At 43.5% G+C, this 25,096-nt stretch overlaps 2 protein-coding genes across 7 annotated transcripts; one reads left to right on the top strand and one right to left on the bottom strand.

Annotated features, from left to right (window-relative positions):
- Window positions 1-1,151: 1,151 nt before the first annotated feature.
- On the bottom strand, window positions 1,152-6,547 carry LOC123166367 (uncharacterized). 6 transcript variants are annotated; one of them, XM_044584156.1, is made up of 3 exons: window positions 6,208-6,547; window positions 6,032-6,113; window positions 1,152-1,591 (listed from the first exon to the last, which is right to left on the bottom strand). In XM_044584156.1, the coding sequence occupies exons 1-3, from the start codon at window positions 6,447-6,449 to the stop codon at window positions 1,508-1,510; spliced, it is 408 nt and encodes a 135-aa protein (XP_044440091.1). In that variant the 5' UTR covers window positions 6,450-6,547; the 3' UTR covers window positions 1,152-1,507. The 6 variants fall into 6 exon arrangements, with proteins under 6 accessions (XP_044440091.1, XP_044440095.1, XP_044440094.1 ...); XM_044584160.1 differs by having other exon boundaries at window positions 1,159-1,591; window positions 6,213-6,547; XM_044584159.1 differs by lacking the exon at window positions 1,152-1,591 and adding an exon at window positions 2,501-5,611.
- A 13,154-nt stretch (window positions 6,548-19,701) lies between these two features.
- LOC123171261 (G-type lectin S-receptor-like serine/threonine-protein kinase At2g19130) lies at window positions 19,702-22,017 on the top strand. Its single transcript, XM_044588841.1, has one exon. It carries the CDS (start codon window positions 19,702-19,704, stop codon window positions 22,015-22,017), a length of 2,316 nt encoding a protein of 771 aa, XP_044444776.1.
- The last annotated feature ends 3,079 nt before the right edge of the window (window positions 22,018-25,096 follow it).

The following is a 25,096-nucleotide window of genomic DNA, read 5'->3' as shown; positions in this document are numbered from 1 at the left end:
ACACGCGAATACAGTTGGTACTTGCCGATTTGCTCCGCTCCCTGTCTCCGGGTCGCCCGTGACTCGTGAGCCGTGATACAAAACGAAGAACTCAAGCCAGGGAGTGAGGAAAGAGAACAAGAACGAGAGCAAAAGTCAGATGATTCAGGTCATCTCTGTTTCTGTTTCTTCATCTCTTTTTGCGGGAATTCAGGTCATCTCTTGTCGCCGCTCCGTTTCGAAGTGACGAACAATGGAACAAGAACGAGAAGAAGAAAAACATGACGAAATTTGGAGCTAGGCTGGAAGGCCCAAGAGCCCAAGACACACACAATCCAGAATAAGACCATAATTTGTAAATAAAGACCATGAATCACAAAAAGATTATGTACTGCCCACTATTATTGGACTGTGAAACGAGTCGACCATTGTAGATTCGCCATGATGTCGATGGGCTATATAGGCATGTAGAAGCCGCCACGTGTCTTTTGGAATCTCAAAGCAGTTCTTCCCCACAGCCACAAGACAGACTTGATCCTTTTCTTTATCGATTTTCACTTGACGACTGAGCCTTCGGGGGAATGGAAATGGGCGAGGCCTCGCACCCGGGGCATCCGAGAGCGGATGGGAGTTGGCAAAGTGATAAGAGAGGGCCGAGGCGAACTCATTGGGGATTTGAGGTGCTCGGCCGGCCTGTACGCTTGTCTAGCAGCGGGGTCGAGCGCGCCGGAAGCTAGGCCAATACGATGCCTGAGGGAGGAGGGCCACGGCAGATCTGGGCGACGGAACAAGGAGGGCAAGGAGTCGACGCTGGCGGCGGCGGCGGCGGGACTGTACAAGGACTGGCGAAATATCATTGCAACATGGACTATACAAGTGAACAGTATCTAAATCTTGCACTAAATGACTTTTCAAAAATGTGGAGCTTTGACATATAAATATCATACATTATTTAGCACTGCCACAAAAAGTTTGAGGATTACTTGAATTCATTTTAATTTTGTTTAATACTGCGCCCAAAGAAAAGCCTGGCTAGTGGGACCCGGTCTGTAAGAACCGCTGAGTATGGGCTTGTGCTATCTGAAAACAATCTGGACCCGGTCTGGAAGGAGTAGCATACAAGGACTCGCGAAATATCATTGCAGCATTGCAACCGGGAGGCTAATTATATGGCGCAGAATTTAGATAGACATGTTTTTTTGCTTTGAACTCTTCTATATTTTGGGACGATGACCCCCTAGTTTCATCGTTCCGGATGTTACAAACGATCTATCTCTATTTAAGTTGCAATAAGGAAGCAGAAGCATTTTTTTTCCACATGTAAATGGGCTGCTACAGTAGCTGCCCTATGAACAAAACTGAACTGAAAACTAGTAAACCTGCTGCTGCTGAGGTCCTCAACTTCTTCCTTCAGGACTTTGCAACTTCCGATATGTCATCACCATCATTGGTCCATAAGTTGAAAGGGACATGGGCATCACTCTCTAGCATTACTTTGGTCATTTTTACATCAACCTCTATCTGAACATCACATCGCAAAGACATTGGCAGCAGTCTTCAGTCTTCCATTTCCATCCGTCATCAGACACCCTGTAGTAGCCTCATAGGCAACCTGTTGAAAACTAGCATCAACATTGATTTTCATGATGTCCGCAGCAAGAGGCCTCCAAACTACACAAATACACCAATCTTTCTCTGTGTCTTATATATTCTCGACTCCGGCGACCTGTATCTGTTATTTTCCCGAATTTATGAGCGGCACACCTCCAGTGAAAAGACACAAAGTGAGTAGGTGACGCATTCCCGTCTGGTTATTCTCTTGTTCTCACAAGGATTTATCATCTTGTGAAGTTTTAGGTCCAGATTCAGAGCGCAGCTCATGAAACAAAACAGCAAATTCAGTTGCGATAGTTTTATCCACAACCTGGTTTGAATTAACTACTATCCATACTATGTTTTGCAACTTCTTTTCTATATCAAGATGGGGTTTTAAATGGCATCTGAATTTCTGTGACATGACAAAAAATCGCGACCATGTCTAAAGAAACAGATTTTCAGAGTGAGGCCACAACGGTAGCACCACCACACTGAGTGAGGCCACAAGATAGTCTTCTATGCCTACAGGGATGCATTCAGTCAAAGCACGGAAAGAAAAACATATACTCCCTCCGTCCGAAAAAACTTGTCTCTCAAATGGATGTATCTAGCACCAAATTAGTGCTAGATGCATCCATTTGAGAAACAAGCTTGGGACAAGCTTTTTCGGACGGAGGGAGTATTTCTAGTATTATGTCACTTTAATTTAAATCCCTTTAAAATTCAACAGTATTGAAAAGATATTTCATTAGTCAAATAAAAAGTAAAGGAATATTCCAAAGTGGTTGCACTCAATGCACAAAGCAATAGTGCAAACTAACTGTGCAAATGGATTCGTACGAAAATAATTCTATAGACTGCAAAACAAAACAAAAAAGTTCATTCATATAGAAAAAATTAATAGATTTCTTTGGACAGAGAGACATGACTGACAATAGGTATAAGGCTTTCTTTTTCCCAAATGATAAGTGCCAATACAGGAAAGGAAATAACAGAAGTTCGTGAGATTACATAGTGAAGTGCATATACAGAAGTAAAAGCAATCAGATCAGCTACAGAGTTGTAGCCTCGTGAGAGGTACAAGATTATTTCTAGTAAATAAACTGAAATATGTCATGGTTGTTGCCCTCTTTAATACACAAAAGAATACCAACAGTGTGATCAAAAGAACACTTTACAGCAGTGTATAATACCAATAAAAGACTTAACATGACTTGTATTAACTGGCGTTTATTTTTCCTTAAAAATATGGCACCTTAAGACCAAGCTAGCGCCTGAAGTGTCCACATACTTGTCATGTTGTGATAGACAATACTTTGATCATGCCCACGCATGTCTCTTTCCTCTCCATTCTAGAGTCTCCACCACGCAAACCCAGTCCAAAGCAAGTTTTTCACTGCTGTCAAAGCAAGGAGTCCAGAATAAGACCATTGATGCTTCACAGTTTTCCACCGGTTTGTATGGTTGTCATGAACTCTTGACTTTTGGCTCCACCGTGCCTTTTACTGCTATGACCAGACAATTGAAGCTTGAGCACTTATATCTGTAGTATCTGGCATCCTCAGGTTTGCCATCCTCTTCAGTTCATCATGCATCTCCTCATAGATTTCACCTTGCTCCTCTTCCTGTGCACCCAAGCAAATTCTGCCTCGATGGACACCATCTTGGCCGGCCAAGCACTTGCTGTCAACGCAAAGCTCGTCTCCAAAAATGGCAGGTATGCGCTTGGCTTCTTCAACAAAAGCAGCAGCAAACCCTCCCAAGACACTACCAACTGGTACCTTGGCATATGGTTCAATACAGTACCCAAATTTACTTCTGCGTGGGTTGCAAATAGGGATACACCAATCAAGAACACCACCTCACCGGAGCTCACAATCTCCCACGATGGCAACCTTGTCATCTTAAACCGGTTCACCAAGTCCATAATCTGGAGTACACAAGAAAACATCACAAGAAATAGCACCACTGCTATGCTCTTGAGTAATGGAAATTTCATCCTAACAGACTCTTCAAACTCATCAGAGGTTCTGTGGCAGAGCTTTGATCACCCCACAGATACACTTTTCCCTGGGGCGAAGTTAGGATGGGACAAGGTCACTGGCCTGAATCGCCGCCTTGTTCCTTGGAAGAACTTGAACAATCCAGCTACCGGTGTCTATTGTTATGCGTTAGACCCCAGTGGTCTCAATCAGTTCATGCTTACACCGTTGAACTCCTCCATACCATATTGGTCGACAGGTGTATGGAACGGCGAATATTTTCCCTCAATACCAGAGATGAAAGTCAGCAACCCAGTTTTCAACACAACATTTGTCATCAATGACCAAGAGAGGTATTTGACAGTTAACTTAGTCAATAAATCTATGGTTACTCGTAATGTAATGGACATCTCAGGTCAAAGAAAAGCGTTCATTTGGCTGGAGGACTCACAGGATTGGACAATGATCTATGCCCAACCGAAACTTCAGTGTGATGTCTTTGCAATCTGTGGATCTTTCACAATTTGCAATGATAATGCGCTTCCACATTGCAACTGCATGGAGGGCTTCACCATAACATCCCCAATGGATTGGGAGCTAGAAGATCGAACAGGTGGGTGCTCAAGAAATACTCCGTTAGACTGCATTAGCAACAAAAGCACAACTCATACAACAGACAAGTTCTACTCTGTGTCATGTGTTGAGTTTCCGGAGAATGCCCCAAAACTAGAAGCTGCTGCAAGTGCGAGCGAGTGTGCACAAGTTTGTCTGAGGGATTGCTCTTGCACCGCATATTCCTTCAATGATGGAAGATGTTCTATCTGGCATAATGAATTGCTCAATATACGAGCGCTAGAATGTAGTGGTACTTCAAGTCCAACTGGAGAAACTCTTTACCTTCGCGTTTCTGCTAAAGATTTCCACGGAGTGAAAAACAACAGAAAGGGGATTGTTATTGGAGTTGCAACTGGTACATGTGTTTCTGCTCTAGTTTTATTTGCACTTGTTGTCCTGGTAATGATTTGGAGAAACAAAAGCAAGAGCTCTAGCCATATACTCGATGGTGTTCAAGGTTGCAATAGAATCATTGCATTTAGATACACTGATTTACAACAAGCCACAACAAAATTCACAGATAAGTTGGGGGCAGGCAGTTTTGGTTCTGTATTCAAGGGTTTTTTAAATGGCTCGGTAGCTATAGCAGTGAAAAGGCTTGACGGTGCTTATCAAGGAGAGAAGCAATTCAGAGCTGAAGTGAGCTCAATTGGAGCTGTCCAACACGTCAATTTAGTTAAGCTTGTCGGTTTTTGTTGTGAGGGTTCCAAGAGGTTGCTTGTTTATGAACACATGTCAAATCGCTCTCTTGATGTCCATCTATTTCGAAACAATTCAATGATATTGAGTTGGACTATTAGATATCAGATAGCCCTGGGGGTTGCTAGAGGTTTAGCCTACTTGCATGAGAGCTGTCGAGACTGCATCATACACTGTGATATTAAGCCAGAAAACATACTTCTTGATGATTCACTAATTCCCAAAGTTGCAGACTTTGGGATGGCAAAGCTATTGGGAAGGGAATTTAGCCGAGTACTGACTACAACGAGAGGAACTTCCGGGTACCTTGCACCTGAATGGATTAGTGGCGTTGCCATCACACCAAAAGTTGATGTGTATAGCTACGGGATGATGTTGCTGGAAATAATATCTGGAAAGAGAAACTCATGGGCACCATGTACTAGCAGTGGCAACCTTGACGTGTATTTCCCTGTGCATGCCGCACAAAAGCTTCTTGAAGGAGATGTCGGGAGTTTGGTAGATGACAAGCTACATGGTGATGTCAATTTGGATGAAGTTGAACTGGCTTGCAAGGTTGCATGTTGGTGCATCCAAGATGAGGAGCTTGATCGGCCAACAATGGAACGGGTGCTTCAGATTCTTGAAGGACTAGTTAAGATTACGATGCCTCCTATACCAAGACTGCTCCAAGCTATAGCTTGAATCTCATTCAACATGATCCTAATCCTTTTGTATAAGGAAAACTAGATGGGTTGTACCTGGAGATGTTATAATACAGATGTGCATATTTAAAAGAGATTCAGATGTTATATAATACAGATATATGTACTATACAAATGTAGTGCTTGTGATTGCAGATGCGGTTGTATTCCATATATTGAATTTGTAGTTTTTTGAATGTACTCAGTATTGTCGTACTTTAACTGTCTGGATCGATATCGAAATAAGCGCCATAGGGAAACTAGATGGATTTCATGTTCAGATGTTACAAGACAGATGTGTATATTCAAAACTATAACATAGTCTAGGGATATGTGTATGTTACTAGTGTATGTTACTCTCCATTGTGGCTAGTCTCACATTTTCTCCGCTTACAACAGTAACACCAAATCTGGTAGTTTCACCCTTGCTCGCTGATGGCAAGCAAGACTGCAGCGAGAGGTTGCACAGAAACTCACCTGAGCACGTGAGACGCGGTAGCAGGCAACTTTTGCCGGCGGTGGGGAAGACGGCGACGATCTTGATCTCCGGCGCGGGAAGCTGCACAATTAAATGAGGGGAAAATTAGATAAGAGTCCAGTGGCGCACTATGAGACCGGTCTGGAAAATCTGCGGCGGGGGACCCGATCCCAACCTCACCTCCGGGGCATCCGAGAGGTCCATGGGCAAACTCGCTGGGGGTTGCCCGGCATATGCTTTTGTAGAGGGAGGTGTTCGCGGGCAAGGAAAGTCGGCGGGTGCTCGATTCGAGCGGGCGCCGGCGCGGCGAGGGCGGACGAGGCAGGGGCGGAGGCCCTCGAGGGCGCGCTGGACGGAGTAGGGCCGCGGCTGGTCTGGGCGACGCGACGCGACGCATAAGAAGCCGCGGGATCTCATTGCGCGGTGACGCTGGCGGTTACGGCGGCGCTGATTCGGTGGGGCGGCGGAGGTCAGGGGAAGGCCTGACGAGCAGGACCCGGTGGGCGTAGGGATGGCAATGGATACCCATTATCTGCGTACCCTGTGGGTAAAAACCCTATTAGGGTAGGGGTATGGGAAAAAAATTACCCATGAGTACTTAAATGGGAAATATCATACCCATCGGGTAGAGAGGGTACGGGTATGGGATCGTATAACCCATGCCCGCGTACCCATGTACCATCTAAAATGTTTACAGGTCGGTTTCCGTTAATATTCCAATGTATTCATTTCCCCTTCTAATCATGCTAGGTAAAAACTCTAATGTGTATTCAAATTATCTCTATAATTTATCATGATTTCGTGAACTAAAAGTGTATGCATATGTGTTGTTATTTATGATTATGTGTTGTTGTTTAACATTTTTATATGTCACTTTATAGGCAAGTATTTTTCTTTATGAGAATATGTTGTTGTACATTGCTGTTTAAAATGTGTTGCTATTAATAATTTATGATTATATGTTGCTTTTTACAACTATTTTCTACTCAATTGATGTGTTGTAAACGCGGTTATTTGTACCCGCGGGTACCCATATACCCTGGCGGGTGACAGGTATGGGAAAAAATTGTACTCTTGACGGATATGGGCATGGGTGATGGGTAAACTTAGGGCGGACGGGTAAGGGTATAGGGTAGCTCCACCCGTACCCGTACCCTGCGGGTGCCATCCCTAGGTGGGCGGGGGCATCTTCCAACGGCATTTTGTTTCAACGGGAAACAGTCAAACAGCAGTATCACAATCAGGCTGAAGGCAATTAAAGGAAACCTTTTCTTTCACACTATTAGAGCATTTCTAGCAATTGTTTTTGGTCAGTATACTTGGTGTTATGTTTATCCAACCTCACCCTCTGGTGTAAAAAAACCCTGTATGGACTGCTGACCATTGGCCAACAAAAGGAGCCTTCTCAGCGTCTGCTATTTCCTGTTTTTATGAGCAAAGGGGAAAAACATAGGTCTTTAGTATCATGTCACTCTATATCCCTTAAAAAAATTCCACAATAGTGAGATGATATTAGATTGCTCAAATAAAAAGCATATGAATACTCCGTAAAGGTTACAGTCAATGCACAGAGCGATAATGTAAACTACTCAAGCATAGGAGCATTGTGCAAATGGATCCCTACGAAGAAAGTAATTCTGTAGACTGCGAGCCTACAAAACAAAAATGTTCGGACGAAGGGAGTACGCATTGGAGATGCCCTTGGGCTGGTCACACCGGGGGCACTGAGTTATTTCTCGCGTTGCACGCTGGGCAGTCGATCGTCACCAACCGAATAAGGCAATTCGATTATTAGTTTAGAGCCTTTGTTTGAGTACCGACTCTACCGTACCACCGAGGAGAGCTTATTACAATGTTTTAAATAGCGGGCTATGGAAAATAGCGGCAGGGCTCCAAATCAGCTATAGCGGGCTAAAGCAGGTTATAGCGGGCTATTTATGAAGGCGACCATTTAGCAGCACCCTGCTGAAAAGGCAATAGCGGAGCTATAGCCGGCTATTTAAAACTATGTGAAAGGGCATGTAGCCCCTAAGTGTGGTTTTGGTAATTGAATGACAATCTCTATGGACTAATGTTTTCAGTGAGATATATTTGAAGGTTTTGTCCATAGATGGTGCCTCAAGGATATTGGATGGAATCAAGGATGAAGTCCATATATATGAAGATAATGCCTCAAGGATATTGGATGGAATCAATGATGAAGTCCATATAGATGAAGTTATATTTGCTCTAAGCTTTGGTATTAAATAACAATTCCTATGGAGCATCAAGTGCATTGGATCTTATATGAAGATATGTTCCATAGTGATGCTTGAAGTTCTTTGGGTTGTTATGTGAAGATTGCCATCAAAGCATCCGAAGAAGTCCTCATGGTATCCCTCTCTGGATACCCCATGCACACGGGCTTATACCGTGCGCACGGGGTCGAGTGTCAACTCTCTGGATACCCCGTGCTCACGGGGCCTAGGTGTTGGCTCTCGAGATTCCATATCCAGCGAGGTTTCAAGTTGGTCTTCTGAGGATCAAGGCTTGAGAGAATAATCAAAGAGAAGAATTCGAGTTATGGTTTCAAGACAAGATCATGGTGAGCTCATGTGTTGGGTTTCGGTTGATCAAGCCTTGAAGCAAGCAACTAGAGTGAAGAATTCATTATGCCTCTCAAGACAAGATCATGTTGATCAAGTCTTGAAGCAAGCAACTAGAGTGACGAATTCATTATGCCTCTCAAGAGTTTGGGATGGAGTTTTTAGAAGGGCAAGTGGTGACCAAGATGATATTCATAGTGGAACTTGATATGGTAATGAAAGAGTCTTTGGTGATATTGTCTTGAAGCAATGAAGTGAAATGAAGAGTTCATTGTGGCTTTCAAGAAACCAAGATGGAGCTTGAAGTAAAGATGTTGGTTGACCAAGATGAAGCTCGAAGAGTATATCTAAGTGGTCAACTCACAAAGCACAAACAATGTACCACGTGAGATCAAGTGATCTAGTGGTATGGTAAGTAATTGTGAATTGTGCTTTGTTACCTAACCCGTGCTATATGTTTGTTATGTCTATGTGGGTTAGGTGTTTCTCATAGGCTTGCATCAAAAGGAAAGATCTCGTGTAGCCTATGTGTGGATGACATCAAGTGGTGATGGTCATCGGATTCGAGGAGTCCAAGTGCAAGATGAGATGACATCAAGTGGTGATGGCCATCGAGTTCGGGGAGTCCAGGTGCAAGATGAGAAGCCGGAGGTTATATGCTTTGAAGCTTGTGGTCCACATCATTGCATCATGTGAAGATGGGCTTGATATAAGGCTTCCCTCATTGCATCATGAGGAAGCAATTCGAGTATCTTCACCAAGTGGTCGTGGACAAGAAAGGGACTTGAGGCAAGCATTAAAGTCATCATCAAGCTCAAGTTGAATGTGCAAGGCAAAGGTATACCTTAGCTAGGTTTTCCTAGTTTTGCCGGTCTCATAGTGCTTGGTGGGAGACCGGATTATAGGTTTGATAGCCGTACTATCAAGAGGGACTCTCGGGCAAGTAGCTTGATCACGTCGCATGTAGAGAGCTCAAACCTTTGCATTACTTGCATCATTCTTTCTTGTTGATCTTGGGTGGTTCTCTATCTGAGGACCTTGGGCTTTTCCATAGCTTCAAAACGAGCCCAAGATCATCGAATTTGGAGTCCGTATGCCAAAGTTATCAACGTTTTAGTGGGCTGCTGCTGGCTGTCCTGGGGACTCCGTGTGCACGGGGTATTTGACCCCCGTGGGCACGGGGCCCCATGTGCACGGGGCTTGTACCGTGCGCACGGGACCCCGTGGGCACGGGGTCTAAACCCCCGTGCACACGGGGTGCCCAGGAAATGCCCGTTGGAGCCCCAACGGCTAGTTTCTGAGTTTGGCTATTTAAGGGCCCTTTCCTCCCACCGGTTGGGGGTTGGTTCTTACACTTTCAAAACACCATTTTGAGCCTCTCTACACCTCTCCCAAAGCCCTTTCTCCCCTCTATGTGAAGGGGATTTGTGGATGGATTTGTGAGCCATTTGTTGATCATATCCATTGCATCCCCTCTCCTCAATCTCCTACTTTCAAAAGTGCATCTTGTGAGATTGAGAGAGTGTGTTGAGCATTTGTTGCTTGGCATTGCATTGCATTTGTTGCATTGGTTTGAGCTCCCCACATCGATTAGTTCGAGTGAGAGTCCGTGAGTTTATTACTCTTGGAGGTTTCGGCCTCCTAGACGGTTTGGTGATATTCATTGTGAAGATTGTGAAGAGGCCTATGTGGCCAAGGTTCCCCCGGGAAGCTTCCTTTTGTGGTGTGCTCCAGGGAAGGGTGTGAAGTGGCCTAAGTGGTCAAGGTTCCTCCGGAAGCTTCCTTGTTTGTGGTGTGCTCCGGAGAAGTTTGTAAAGGTGTGGTGGTCGCCTTCAAGACCAACCCCGAGTGAATCGAGGCTCATCCGTTGGGGGTGACTCGAAAAGGAGAATACGGTGAGTCACTTGGTGACGCCCCGGAGCTTTGGCTTCGGCACCGCTCTAACGGAGATTAGCACTCTCACGAGTGTGAACTTCGGGATAAATCCGCGTCTCCGACTCACTTGTGGTTATCTCTTACCCACACCCTTTACTTACCGCAATTCATACTTGCTCATATTGATATATCTTGTGCTAGTTGAATTGCTTAGTTGTTCCTACATTTCCATATCTTGTGATATAGTTTGTGCTTGCTAGTTTCCTTAAGTGCCTATCTTGTTTAGCATAGGTTGTTGGTGCACTTAGTTGAGCCTAGCATATTTAGGATTTGTGCTTGAAAGGTATCCGTTTAGTTTAATTCCGCATTAGGATAAAGCCAAATCCGTAACAGTTTTAAAACGCCTATTCACCCCCCCCTCTAGTCGTCATCTAGATCCTTTCAATTGGTATCAGAGCTTTGGTCTCTCCTTGCTAGGCTTCACCGCCTAGAGAGTAAAGATGTCGACTAGTGGTATAGTGCACGATGACACTTTCTGTTTTAGTGGCACAAACTATCACTTGTGGAAAATTCGCATGCTTTGTCATTTCTGGGCCATGGGTCCAAATTTTGTGCGAATTGTTCTTGTAGGGGCTTCTCCATGGAAGGATGAACTTTTTCCATCTATTAAGGAAAATGATGATATGCTTTGTGGGTATGGTGCAAAGAATGCCTTAATCCGGTCTATATCCCTCGAAGTGTTTGAGTCAATTATGACGTGTGCGTCGGCTCATGAGATGTGGACAAAACTTGAAGAAATATATGGTGGGTCCAATCTTGATGAGGTCAATCATATTTCGGAGGTGTCTCTTGAGGAGTTCTCCACATCTTCATATCATGAAGAACTCCATATTGCTTCTTCCTCCGTGTGCTTGGACATTTCAACTTCTTCCACCTCACCATCATATGACATGTCCCAAGGTAATGACATGGTGAGTGGAAATATAATTTGTGATGATGATGTTGTGCTCAACATTGATGATCTTTCATGCATAAATGCTAATTTTGTAGCTTCTTTGGACTTGAACACATCTAGCAAAAATGACATACATTCTTGTGTTGATAGTCCTTACATATCATATAGAGATTCCTTGAATACTTGTTGTGATGATATGCTTGATTCTCCTTGTTGCCATGATATCTATGCTTCTATTTCCTCTAGTTGTTGTTTGACTAACCATGTAGAGGAAATAAGAGAAAATGGTGCACACATCACTAATGGAGAATTTGCTAGAAGAGCAAAGAAGGAAATCACTATGTTGGAGAGGAAATGCTATGAGTGTCAAGAGGATGGACATGGATATCCTACTCTTGATGATGAAGAATCTCCCTCTCCAAAAGAATCATCATCAACCTCCGATGTTCACATGTGCCTCATGGCAAGAGGTACTACCGAGGTATCATCTACTCTTAGTAATGATAATGATGAGAGTGATGATGAATGTGATAGGGATATGAGTCAAGAAATATATGAAATTGGTAATTCTCTTCGTGGAGTAAATAAGAACACTTATGAGATATTTAAAGATCTTATTACTCATTTTGGAAAGTGTAATGATTTACTTCACGAAGAGCAAGAACAAAATGATAAACTTGATTGTAACCTTCTTGATGCTCTAGAAACTCTTAGAGACTTAGAATCTTCCAAAGAAGAGATTGAAGTTGCTCATGATAAACTTAAAGAGGATTTTGAGCACCTTGACCTTGGCTACAAGAATGTCAAAGGAGAGCTCGCCAAACTCTCTAAGTCTTATGAGGAACTTCAAGCTACTCATGTGAAGTCTCTAGTTTCTTCTAGCTCCTCTCATATTGTCAATGATGCTTGTGCTACTAACTCTACTTCTTGTGAAGCATCTATCTTGAAGGAGAATGTTGAGCTACGGGCTCAACTTGTTTTGCTAACTAGCAATTATGGGAAATTAGAAGAAAGTCATGAAAAGCTCTCGGGCTCTCATGATGACCTTCTAATCTCCCATGAAAGGCTAAAGTTAGCTCATGAGGCTATTGTGACTAAGGTAACATCTTGTGAGCCTCATGTGGACATTAGCACTATTTCTACTCAAAATGCTTTATTGACATGTGCTAGTCCTAGTGATTCATCTAGACATATTATTCCCAATTCTTGTGATGAATTGCTCTCCTTGCCTTGTTGCTCTAACAATGAAGTTTCTACTTCCTCTAGTACTTTTGTTGATACTAACCTTGTAGAGGAAAACAAAGAGCTCAAGGCCCAAGTCACTAATTTGAAGAAAGACTTGGAAATGTGTCATGAAGGAAATTCCACTCTCAACACTATCTTGAGTGTTCAAAAATCCCCTCATGATAAGGGTGGACTTGGTTTCATCTCCAACAACAAGAAGTCCAAGAAAAAGAAGAAGGGACAAGACCAAGTCAAGAATGATGCCAACATTACATGCTTCAAGTGCAAGAATGTTGGACACCATGTGAGAGATTGTCCATTGAAGAAGAAGGCTTCAAATGTGAAGCAACAAGGGAAGCGGCCTCAAGTTCAATCTCAAGGTCAACCTCAACTTGAAGAAAGGCCACTACCAATGATGAACCAAGATAATGCTCCCCAAGTTGAGAAAATAAAGAAGAAGAGAAGGGGGAGCACATGTTGCTATAATTGTCGTGAGAAGGGACACATATCCTCATCTTGTCCCAACGGTAACATCCCTAAGCCTCCTCTAGTCAATGATCATTATTCGCTTAGGAAGGATGTTGTTGGCAATTTGTTTGCCAAGTTTGTTGGCGCCCAAAGTGGCTTGGAAATGGAAAAGGCCATTTGGGTTGCCAAGCCTATTGTGACTAACTTCTTAGGACCCAACTTGGTTGGGTACCATCAAGCTCAAACTTGATCAATAGGTGTGTGGAGGACATTGGAGATTTGGCTAGTTCATAAAGAAAAGGATATCCACCATTTATTTGTTCGAGCCAAGTCATGTGGATTATCTTCATATTATCTATCCAATGTTCCTCTTTGCGGTAACTTGTATTTATATTGCTTACATTGAAAGTTGCTCGCCCCGTGCATGCTTAGGTTTTGTATCTAGCATGTGCATCTATATGTTGTGTTTCTTAGTATGCTTGATTTGTGTTATCTAGCATGTGTAGGTTGCATTGCACATTATATAGTGGTGTTTGCTGTTTTGAGCCTGTATTGTATCATGATTGGCTCTTGCAAGATATTAGTGGATCATCACATTATGGGGGAGTGTTTTGTTGTGTGCACATCACAAACCCAAAATGTGAATATGAGAAATGCCACATAGTATTGATATTCAATCTTATCTAGTCACTATGTGGTATGTCAAGCTCATTTGAAATTCAAATTCTCAGAGTATCCACTAATTATCTCTTGTTGGTTGTTATTTACCTTTGTTGCGTGCTTCGTCGCGGTGTCCTGTGAGGTTCTTCAGTAAGTTTCTGGACACCCCGTGTGCACGGGTCCCCCGGCCGGGTACCACGAAACTTACTGGACACCCCGTGCGCACGGGGTCCTGGACCCCCGTGCGCACGGGGTGGGTGAAAATCACTGGACACCCCGTGCACACGGGGTCCTAGACCCCCGTGCGCACGGGGTGGTGTTTTTTCTCTGGACACACCGTGCGCACGGGGCTGACCTAGCCCGTGCGCACGGGGTCCTATGGGCAGAAATGTCCACCCGGCCAAGTACGCTTTATTTATCTTTCTTTGCTTTGGAGTTGTTGATGATCCTGTGCATCTTCGTAATCTACCCCCGAGTGTTAATTCCAAATACCATTTGTATTCTCTTACAATTGGTATTTCCTCATGTGGTAGATCCTTATGATCATCTTCTTCTCGGCTTGTGCTTCAACTTGCCTTATCTCACTGCTTGTGCTATCTATTATCTACTTGAGTAAGATAAGCCTTTGAGCATGTGTGTATTGTATATCCTATATGCTCTTTGGTTTTTGCTTAGTTCATATGTTGTACTTTGTGTGCGGTCCTGTGTGGATTCGTCACTTTGATATAATTTGGACAACTTGAATACTTTGTGATATTATCGGAGTATTCTTCGGTTAAGTGTTCTTTTGTCCAAATTGTATCTCTCTGGATCTTGGTAGGCATGAGCATGCATATTTATTTATATTCTTCTTCATGCCTTGCTTGCTACTTGATCCTCTATGTAGGGTAAACTCCATAAAATCATTAATGGTTAAAAGTGTGCATGAACTTCAAGTTCATATCCTTTTGCACATATTTAATGTGGAGTTTGCCCTATATATTGTGGTTGTCCTAACTACTTCGGACCCAATATGTTTGGGGACCAAATTGTACCTTAATGTGTTTTAGGTACTGTGGAGAAGCATTGGATGCTTGGCTTATTCACAAGGAAGGTGGAGACACCATGGAAAATTATTAGAGCCAAGCTTGGTTGATTCTTTGATTTGAGGGAGAAGATAAATGAAAACCCGATTCGGTTGTAAGTGTTTCATTCTCATCAATTCAACCCGGTTAACATAATTTGGGTCTTTTTGTTGGATATGCATCAAACTCCCACACTTACTGTATTCTCAATAAATCCACGGGATGTATTGAGGAAATGGTGAATGTGGAGTGTGATGAGAATAACAGCTTCCATGCGGAGCAATTTGTTTCAAGTGTTGTAGGTGATGAGGCTCCTTCCCAAGCTACAAGTACAATGGGGATTGGTCATATTCTTCCACAAGAAACACCCCTTGTCCATGTAGAAGAAGAAGGAGTAAGAGCCCCTCTTGTGGATCCACCACAAGGGAAGTCATCACCCCCAACACAAGAGCAAGATGCTATGGGAGATCATTTACCTATCCAAGAACAAGATCAAGTCCCTCATGTTCATGGGCTAGATCAAGGGCCCCTTGAACCAATGCTCTCTCGGTAACAAGTACTTACTTCATGCATTTGTTTAAATTAGAGTCAACATTGTGTATGTTGCATCATGGCATGTTTAGTACTTGTTGAGTTTGTGTTTCTTGCAACAGCTTAAACCTCCTTATTGCATCTATGAGACTTTTGAGAAGAAGCATATCATGGGGATCTATAAAACCATGCTCATGGTTCACTTATCCCAAATATGCCAATTAAGCAATTTATTGCATACCAATTCCTCAAAGTGCTCTTATGTGCAATATTGATAAAATTGCAAGAAACAATCTTTTTGGTTGTGGTATTTGCTCTCATGCTTAGTAATTCATTTTTATGCAAATGAGATCAGTTTGCGCCATGTGCCTTGTGCCATGTGCCATGTGACAAAGCCCTACGCTAAGATCAAGTTTGTATAAATAATGGATTCATTCTTGGATATCATGTTCTTATCTTTTGTATCTTTTTGTGTGTGCAAGTTTCTTTGTGGATGCTCATCTTGATGATTATTGGCCACGTAAGAAACTTATACACATGAGAAAGTGCATATCCCTCTTTGATATCCTTTCGTTTCCTTGCCGGTCCTTGGAATTGTCTCTTTTTATTCTTTGGTGGATCCGGTAAGAGGTTGAGTAGTGAGTGCTTGTATGTATTGCATATATCATTGCACTCATGAGTTGTTGGATATATTTTGGACCCTTGCTTAGTCAAGTGATGATCCTATTTTGTGCACGTTGTATCCAAGTACAAAACTAAATAATGCACAAATCATGGGGAGCTTCTCTATGTTCTTTAGAACACTCCTATGCTCATATCATAATATCTTTTTGGTGCATTTTATGGATCCTCAATATAGTGTGAATTTCTTCATTTGTTCGTAACTGGATATGTGCATTTGATTCCACTCACAATATGAGAAATGCACAAATTAAGGAGGAACTCATACTATATTGGTCTTCTAGATTTTTTCTCCATTTTGGCACTTGTTGCCAATGGGGGAGAAGTTTAGAGGGTTTAGGTGAAGTAGGTTGGTTCATGCATATCTACATTTGTTGTGGTTGTTGCATGGATGTGTATATAGAGGAAACTCCACCAAGTTCTTCCATGCATATATTGTGGGGGAGTTTGCTCTATATAGTGTGGTTCTACTAGCATCAAATTCTTGTGTAGTATTTCGATGCTAGTACAACCGGTTTTGATAACATCAACTATCTTTGTGATATTTGAGGCTATCAAAACCACCTCAAGTATTCAATTTATTCTCAGATAGATTGCATACTTGTTTTAAATTCATTATATAAACCCTCTTGTTGAGATTGTCATCAATTACCAAAATGGGGGAGATTGAAAGGGCATGTAGCCCCTAAGTGTGGTTTTGGTAATTGAATGACAATCTCTATGGACTAATGTTTTCAGTGAGATATATTTGAAGGTTTTGTCCATAGATGGTGCCTCAAGGATATTGGATGGAATCAAGGATGAAGTCCATATATATGAAGATAATGCCTCAAGGATATTGGATGGAATCAAGGATGAAGTCCATATAGATGAAGTTATATTTGCTCTAAGCTTTGGTATTAAATGACAATTCCTATGGAGCATCAAGTGCATTGGATCTTATATGAAGATATGTTCCATAGTGATGCTTGAAGTTCTTTGGGTTGTTATGTGAAGATTGCCATCAAAGCATCCGAAGAAGTCCTCATGGTATCCCTCTCTGGATACCCCATGCACACGGGCTTATACCGTGCGCACGGGGTCGAGTGTCAACTCTCTGGATACCCCGTGCTCACGGGGCCTAGGTGTTGGCTCTCGAGATTCCATATCCAGCGAGGTTTCAAGTTGGTCTTCTGAGGATCAAGGCTTGAGAGAATAATCAAAGAGAAGAATTCGAGTTATGGTTTCAAGACAAGATCATGGTGAGCTCATGTGTTGGGTTTCGGTTGATCAAGCCTTGAAGCAAGCAACTAGAGTGAAGAATTCATTATGCCTCTCAAGACAAGATCATGTTGATCAAGTCTTGAAGCAAGCAACTAGAGTGACGAATTCATTATGCCTCTCAAGAGTTTGGGATGGAGTTTTTAGAAGGGCAAGTGGTGACCAAGATGATATTCATAGTGGAACTTGATATGGTCATGAAAGAGTCTTTGGTGATATTGTCTTGAAGCAATGAAGTGAAATGAAGAGTTCATTGTGGCTTTCAAGAAACCAAGATGGAGCTTGAAGTAAAGATGTTGGTTGACCAAGATGAAGCTCGAAGAGTATATCTAAGTGGTCAACTCACAAAGCACAAACAATGTACCACGTGAGATCAAGTGATCTAGTGGTATGGTAAGTAATTGTGAATTGTGCTTTGTTACCTAACCCATGCTATATGTTTGTTATGTCTATGTGGGTTAGGTGTTTCTCATAGGCTTGCATCAAAAGGAAAGATCTCGTGTAGCCTATGTGTGGATGACATCAAGTGGTGATGGTCATCGGATTCGAGGAGTCCAAGTGCAAGATGAGATGACATCAAGTGGTGATGGTCATCGAGTTCGGGGAGTCCAGGTGCAAGATGAGAAGCCGGAGGTTATATGCTTTGAAGCTTGCGGTCCACATCATGATAATGTGCATGTGAAGATGGGCTTGAGATAAGGCTTCCCTCATTGCATCATGAGGAAGCAATTCGAGTATCTTCACCAAGTGGTCGTGGACAAGAAAGGGATTCCAACTTGAGGCAAGCATTAAAGTCATCATCAAGCTCAAGTTGAATGTGCAAGGCAAAGGTATACCTTAGCTAGGTTTTCCTAGTTTTGCCGGTCTCATAGTGCTTGGTGGGAGACCGGATTATAGGTTTGATAGCCGTACTATCAAGAGGGACTCTCGGGCAAGTAGCTTGATCACGTCGCATGTAGAGAGCTCAAACCTTTGCATTACTTGCATCATTCTTTCTTGTTGATCTTGGGTGGTTCTCTATCTGAGGACCTTGGGCTTTTCCATAGCTTCAAAACGAGCCCAAGATCATCGAATTCGGAGTCCGTATGCCAAAGTTATCAACGTTTTAGTGGGCTGCTGCTGGCTGTCCTGGGGACTCCGTGTGCACGGGGTATTTGACCCCCGTGGGCACGGGGCCCCATGTGCACGGGGCTTGTACCGTGCGCACGGGACCCCGTGGGCACGGGGTCTAAACCCCCGTGCACACGGGGTGCCCAGGAAATGCCCGTTGGAGCCCCAACGGCTAGTTTCTGAGTTTGGCTATTTAAGGGCCCTTTCCTCCCACCGGTTGGGGGTTGGTTCTTACACTTTCAAAACACCATTTTGAGCCTCTCTACACCTCTCCCAAAGCCCTTTCTCCCCTCTATGTGAAGGGGGATTTGTGGATGGATTTGTGAGCCATTTGTTGATCATATCCATTGCATCCCCTCTCCTCAATCTCCTACTTTCAAAAGTGCATCTTGTGAGATTGAGAGAGTGTGTTGAGCATTTGTTGCTTGGCATTGCATTGCATTTGTTGCATTGGTTTGAGCTCCCCACATCGATTAGTTCGAGTGAGAGTCCGTGAGTTTATTACTCTTGGAGGTTTCGCCTCCTAGACGGTTTGGTGATATTCATTGTGAAGATTGTGAAGAGGCCTATGTGGCCAAGGTTCCCCCGGAAGCTTCCTTTTGTGGTGTGCTCCAGGGAAGGGTGTGAAGTGGCCTAGGTGGTCAAGTTCCTCCGGAAGCTTCCTTGTTTGTGGTGTGCTCCGGAGAAGTTTGTAAAGGTGTGGTGGTCGCCTTCAAGACCAACCCCGAGTGAATCGAGGCTCATCCGTTGGGGGTGACTCGAAAAGGAGAATACGGTGAGTCACTTGGTGACGCCCCGGAGCTTTGGCTTCGGCACCGCTCTAACGGAGATTAGCACTCTCACGAGTGTGAACTTCGGGATAAATCCGCGTCTCCGACTCACTTGTGGTTATCTCTTACCCACACCCTTTACTTACCGCAATTCATACTTGCTCATATTGATATATCTTGTGCTAGTTGAATTGCTTAGTTGTTCCTACATTTCCATATCTTGTGATATAGTTTGTGCTTGCTAGTTTCCTTAAGTGCCTATCTTGTTTAGCATAGGTTGTTGGTGCACTTAGTTGAGCCTAGCATATTTAGGATTTGTGCTTGAAAGGTATCTGTTTAGTTTAATTCCGCATTAGGATAAAGCCAAATCCGTAACAGTTTTAAAACGCCTATTCACCCCCCCCCTCTAGTCGTCATCTAGATCCTTTCAATTGGTATCAGAGCTTTGGTCTCTCCTTGCTAGGCTTCACCGCCTAGAGAGTAAAGATGTCGACTAGTGGTATAGTGCACGATGACACTTTCTGTTTTAGTGGCAGGTACGCGCTTGGCTTCTTCGAAACAGCCAGCAAATCCTCCAAATGGTACCTCGGCATATGGTTCAATACAGTTCCCAAATTTACTTCAGCATGGGTTGCAAATAGGAATAACCCAATCAAGAACACCACCGCCATGGAGGTCACAATCTCCCAGGATGGCAACCTAGTCATCTTGAACCATTCCACCAAGTCCATAATCTGGTCAACACAAGCAAACATCACAAGAAATAGCACCACTGCTATGCTCTTGAGTAGTGGAAATCTCATCCTAAAAGATTCTTCAAACTTATCAGAAGTTTTATGGCAGAGCTTCGATCACCCCACAAATACATTTTTCCCAGGAGTGAAGCTTGGATGGGACAATCTCACAGGTCTGAACCGCCAGATTGTCTCTTGGAAAAACTTGATGGACCCAGATACTGGTGCGTACTGTGAGATATTAGACCCCAGTGGTGTTGATCAGTTCTTGTTTACACCATTGAACTCCTCCATACCGTACTGGTCGACTGGTGTATGGAATGGTAAATACTTTGCCTCACTTCCAGAAATGACAGCCAGCAACCCAGTTTTCACCACAACATTTGTCAACAATGACCAAGAGAAGTACATGACATTTAACTTAGTCAACGAGACTATGGTTACTCGTAATGTAATAGACGTCTCGGGTCAAACAAAACAGTTCATTTGGTTAGAGGGTTCTCGGGATTGGACAATGATCTATTGCCAACCGAAGCTTCAGTGTGATGTCTATGCAATCTGTGGACCTTTCACAATTTGCAATGATAATGCGCTTCCACGTTGCACTTGCATGGAGGGCTTCACCATAACATCCCCCGAGGAATGGGAGCTAGAAGATCGAACTGGTGGGTGCTCAAGAAATACCCCATTAGACTGCATTAGCAACAAAAGTACAACTCATACCACAGATAAGTTCTACTCCGTGCCATGTGTTGACTTGCGTCGTAATGCCCCAAAAGTAGAAGCTGCTGCAAGCGCAAGTGAGTGCGCACAAGTTTGCCTGAGTGATTGCTCTTGCACTGCGTATTCCTTCAGCGACAATAGGTGTTCTATTTGGCATAATGAATTGCTCAACATAAGAGCACTGCAATGTAGTGGCAGTACAAGTTCAACTGGAGAAAATCTTTACCTTCGTGTTTCTGCTGAAGATTTCCACAGAATGAAAAACAACAGAAAGGGGATTGTTATTGGAGTTGCAACTGGTACAGGTGTTTCTGCTCTAGGATTATTTGCACTTGTTCTCCTGGTAAAGATTTGGAGAAACAGAAGTAAGAGCTCTACCAATATACTAGGTGGTGTTCAAGGTTGTACCAGAATCATTGCCTTTAGATACACTGATTTACAGCATGCCACAACAAAATTCAGAGATAAATTGGGGGCAGGCAGTTTTGGTTCTATATTCAAGGGGGTTTTAAATGACTCGGTAGCTATACCAGTGAAAAGGCTTGACGGTGCTTATCAAGGAGAGAAGCAATTCAGAGCTGAAGTGAGCTCGATTGGAGCTGTCCAGCACATCAATTTAGTTAAGCTTGTCGGTTTCTGTTGTGAGGGTTCCAATAGGTTGCTTGTTTATGAATACATGTCCAATAGCTCTCTTGATGTCCATTTATTTCGAAACAATCCGATGATATTGAGGTGGACTACTAGATATCAGATAGCCCTGGGGGTTGCTCGAGGTTTAGCCTACTTGCATGACAGATGTCGGGACTGCATCATACACTGCGATATTAAGCCAGAAAACATACTTCTTGATGATTCTTTCATTCCCAAAGTTGCAGACTTTGGGATGGCAAAGCTTTTGGGAAGGGAATTCAGCCGAGTACTGACTACAATGAGAGGAACTGCAGGGTACCTTGCACCTGAATGGATCAGTGGTGTTGCTGTTACACCAAAAGTCGATGTGTATAGCTATGGGATGATGTTGCTGGAAATTATATCTGGAAAAAGGAACTCAAGTGCATCATGTTCTAGTGGTGGCGAGCTTGATGTTTATTTCCCTGTTCATGCCGCACACAAGCTTCTTGAAGGAGACGTTGGGAGTTTGGTCGATCAAAGGCTATGTGGTGACGTCAATCTGGATGAGGCTGAACTAGCTTGCAAGGCTGCATGTTGGTGCATCCAAGACCATGAGCTTGATCGACCAACGATGGGACAGGTAGTTCAGATTCTCGAAGGGCTGGTTGAGATCAGGATTCCCCCGGTGCCAAGTGTGCTCGAAGCTATGGCTGAAAGTTCGCATTCCATGTGATCCTAATCCTTTTGTTTAAGGGAATCTAGATGGATTGCACGGATATGTTATGATACAGATGTTTATATTTGAAACTACAGATAAACTGTCCCCTCCTACATGAGGGACTTGCTCGATTATGATTGTAAGAATGATGTTTGAATTATATAGATAGGTTTGAAACTATAGATATATTTACTATACAAATGTAGTGCCTATGATTGGAGATGCAGCTGTACTCCATATTATAAAGTTGTAATGGTTTGTATGTGCTACCACACTTTCATTGTTTGGATCCATGTTGCGCCATTATCTTATATTCCTTTGTAAAGAAATATAAGAGCATTTATAGATCACTAAAGTACTGATGTAAACACTCTTATATTTCTTGATGGAGGGAGTATTTTTTTCTCCGCTAAGAACGGCAACACCAATTTCGTAGTTTCATCCTCGCTCGGTGTCCGTGATACTACACTGCAGCGAAGAGGTGGCACAGAAACTCACCTGAGCCCTCGAAACGCGGTAGCACACAGTTTTTGCTGGCGGTGGGGAAGACGGCGACGATCTCAATCTCCGATGCGGGGACCTGGAAAATTAAATGAGGGGAAAATTAGATTGAGTCGAATGTGGGGAGTGGAATTGTGCGAGACTCACCAGTGAGGGAAATCGACCCGGCGACGAGTGACACAGCGGCGCGGCGGGGGGCTTGCTCCCGACCTCGCCTCCTGGGCATCCGAGAGTGGAGGGGAGTTGGGAAAGTGGAAGAGGGGAGCGAGACACACTCATTGGGGTGCTCAGCCGGCCTTTGCTTTTGCAAAGGGAGGCGGTCACGGACAAGGCGAGTCGACAAGTGCTCATCTGCGGGCCCTGGGCCGGAGCCCGCTTGCAGGCGGCGAGATCATGCGGGAGAGTGGGAGGATTGTATTCTCGGTTAAGCACGGGTAGGTCATGCGGCGCGGGGACGGGAAGGTGAGGAGAACTGAAGGAGGCCGGTGGATTTTGAGAAAGAAGCTGACAACTGAACAAACCGTAAAAACAGGAATTACATGAGAAACCGTAAAAGTCAATACATAGCCCACGCTCTGAAATAACTGAACAAGCGTTCGGCATGTGACTGAAGAATTCAGGTTGCTGACAAGGAGGGCGCGGGCTCTCATTCCGCTGTGCTGCACGAGGGTAGGGCGACACAGCTTTCTTTTGTTAGAGTTGTGTCGAATATTATTGTACAACGTAGGTTACATTTGGACTTGGATTTGGACTGTGTGTAGATAGGATATGGAGTCGTGTCCAAGTAGGACAGTGGTATCTAGGCCTCTTATATAATGAGAGGGTAGACACACGATGTAGCTCATGCCAACATAATTGCAGGGGCACGCGGGGGAGTCGGCGGCGTGTGCCGGCGCCTGGACGGCCGGGGTGCGGTATTGTGACGGTGTCATGGGGAGGAGCGCACGTAGTCAGGCCCCGGGAATGTAGCCATATCGGTGAATCTAGTTAATAAATCTCGGTGTCGTGCTCATGTGATTGCTCGGTTATCGGATGATCGACGGAGCGTCTCGGATTTATTTTAACATCTTTGGCGCGGCAGGGCAGCAAGCCAAGCCAGGAGAGGCGGAGCGAGAGGTTAGGGGAAGGTCTGACCATAAGCGGACAAACCCAGTTTTTCTGCGCAGAATGCCAAGAGAGAAAATCGATCACACGGACACCTCATTTTACTTCTGGGCCAGTTAAAATGTTCTACTCCCTCTGATTCATAGTAATTGTCGATGATTTACTACGATATATTTTACATTGCTATCTTGAGTTCTTGACCATATGCCATTTCAATTCTACATCGACGTCTTCTCGTGTGAGCCGGAAAAATTTGTAGCCTTCGAAAAGAGAAAGAAATTACATAGTTTGATTGATGTGATATCATAAACTGTATTATATACTCGTACATAAGGCAGCTTAAGAAAAGAGGAGGACGGATCTAGTGCACCGGCCTAATTCATGCACCCAATGCACCGATGCTAGATGAGCCATTGGATTGAAAATAGAGGGAGATGAGCTGGCTAGAGAGATGGATGGTTGGTGCATTTGCAAAATAGTCCTTCTATTGTTTAAAAATCAACCCGCACTCCATATCTCACATTCTCAGTCTTTGATCAATAAAGCTGTTTGTTTATTTATTTTCTGTCCAAATAAAACCAGGTCATATATTTTGAATAAGGTGTCTGATTTTGAAACTGTTTTGACCGACATGTTTGTTTTAGTGATATCTTTGACCATACGTCAAGTTTTGAGTACAGTTTAAAAAGCAACAAAAAATATATATTTTCAAAATATATTCAGCATTGATATTGTTTCGAAGGTCTCGTCAAGACAAATACCACAGTCAAAACCGATCCAAAATCAAACATGCGATTTAAAATATGTCACCTTTTTTTGTTTTTGAGATAAAAAAATCTGAACGTACATGTTTAGAGGAGTGAGAGATGTGGAGTGCGGGTTGATTTTTATAAAGTCAAGGGTGGCCTCTGCAAAAATGCTATAGTCTAATGTGTGACCAAATCTGGGCCATTCCTTTTTCATCTATTGGCTCAAAACCTGCTGGTGCATTGGGTGCATAGATTTGCTCGGTGCATAGAGCACCCGGAGTGTGACATGCCTCTGTTGGTCATACCTTGATGTGAGCCGGTAACCAAATGCCTGGAGCTCATGCTCTCATTCATTCCTCTGCTCCACACAACGCAAACCCAGTCCACAACAAGACCAGCCTGCAGCGTTGCCCCGGCGTGGTGCTACTCATTACCCCCTCCGTTCCTAAATATTTGTCTTTCTAGAGATTTTAATAAATGACTACATGCGAAGCAAAATGAGAATCTACACTCTAAAATATGTCTATATACATCTGTATGTGATAGTCCATTTAAAATCTCTAAGAAGACAAATATTTAGGAACGAATGGAGTAGTTCATTACCACATGATAGTATTCGTCCAGCTACTTTGGCTGTTGCGCTTGACTGTTGACTCCACGGTGCTTATCCACTGCCATGGCCACTGAGCACCCAACTCAATTACATCTGTGGTCTCTTCTGCAGCTGCAAACTCGCCCTC

The sequence above is a fragment of the Triticum aestivum genome, chromosome 7D (assembly GCF_018294505.1).
Source record: "Triticum aestivum cultivar Chinese Spring chromosome 7D, IWGSC CS RefSeq v2.1, whole genome shotgun sequence".
In the NCBI taxonomy this organism is placed as follows: domain Eukaryota; kingdom Viridiplantae; phylum Streptophyta; class Magnoliopsida; order Poales; family Poaceae; genus Triticum; species Triticum aestivum.
Note: the sequence above shows the minus strand (reverse complement) of the source record. Positions and strands in the feature narration are given on the sequence as shown.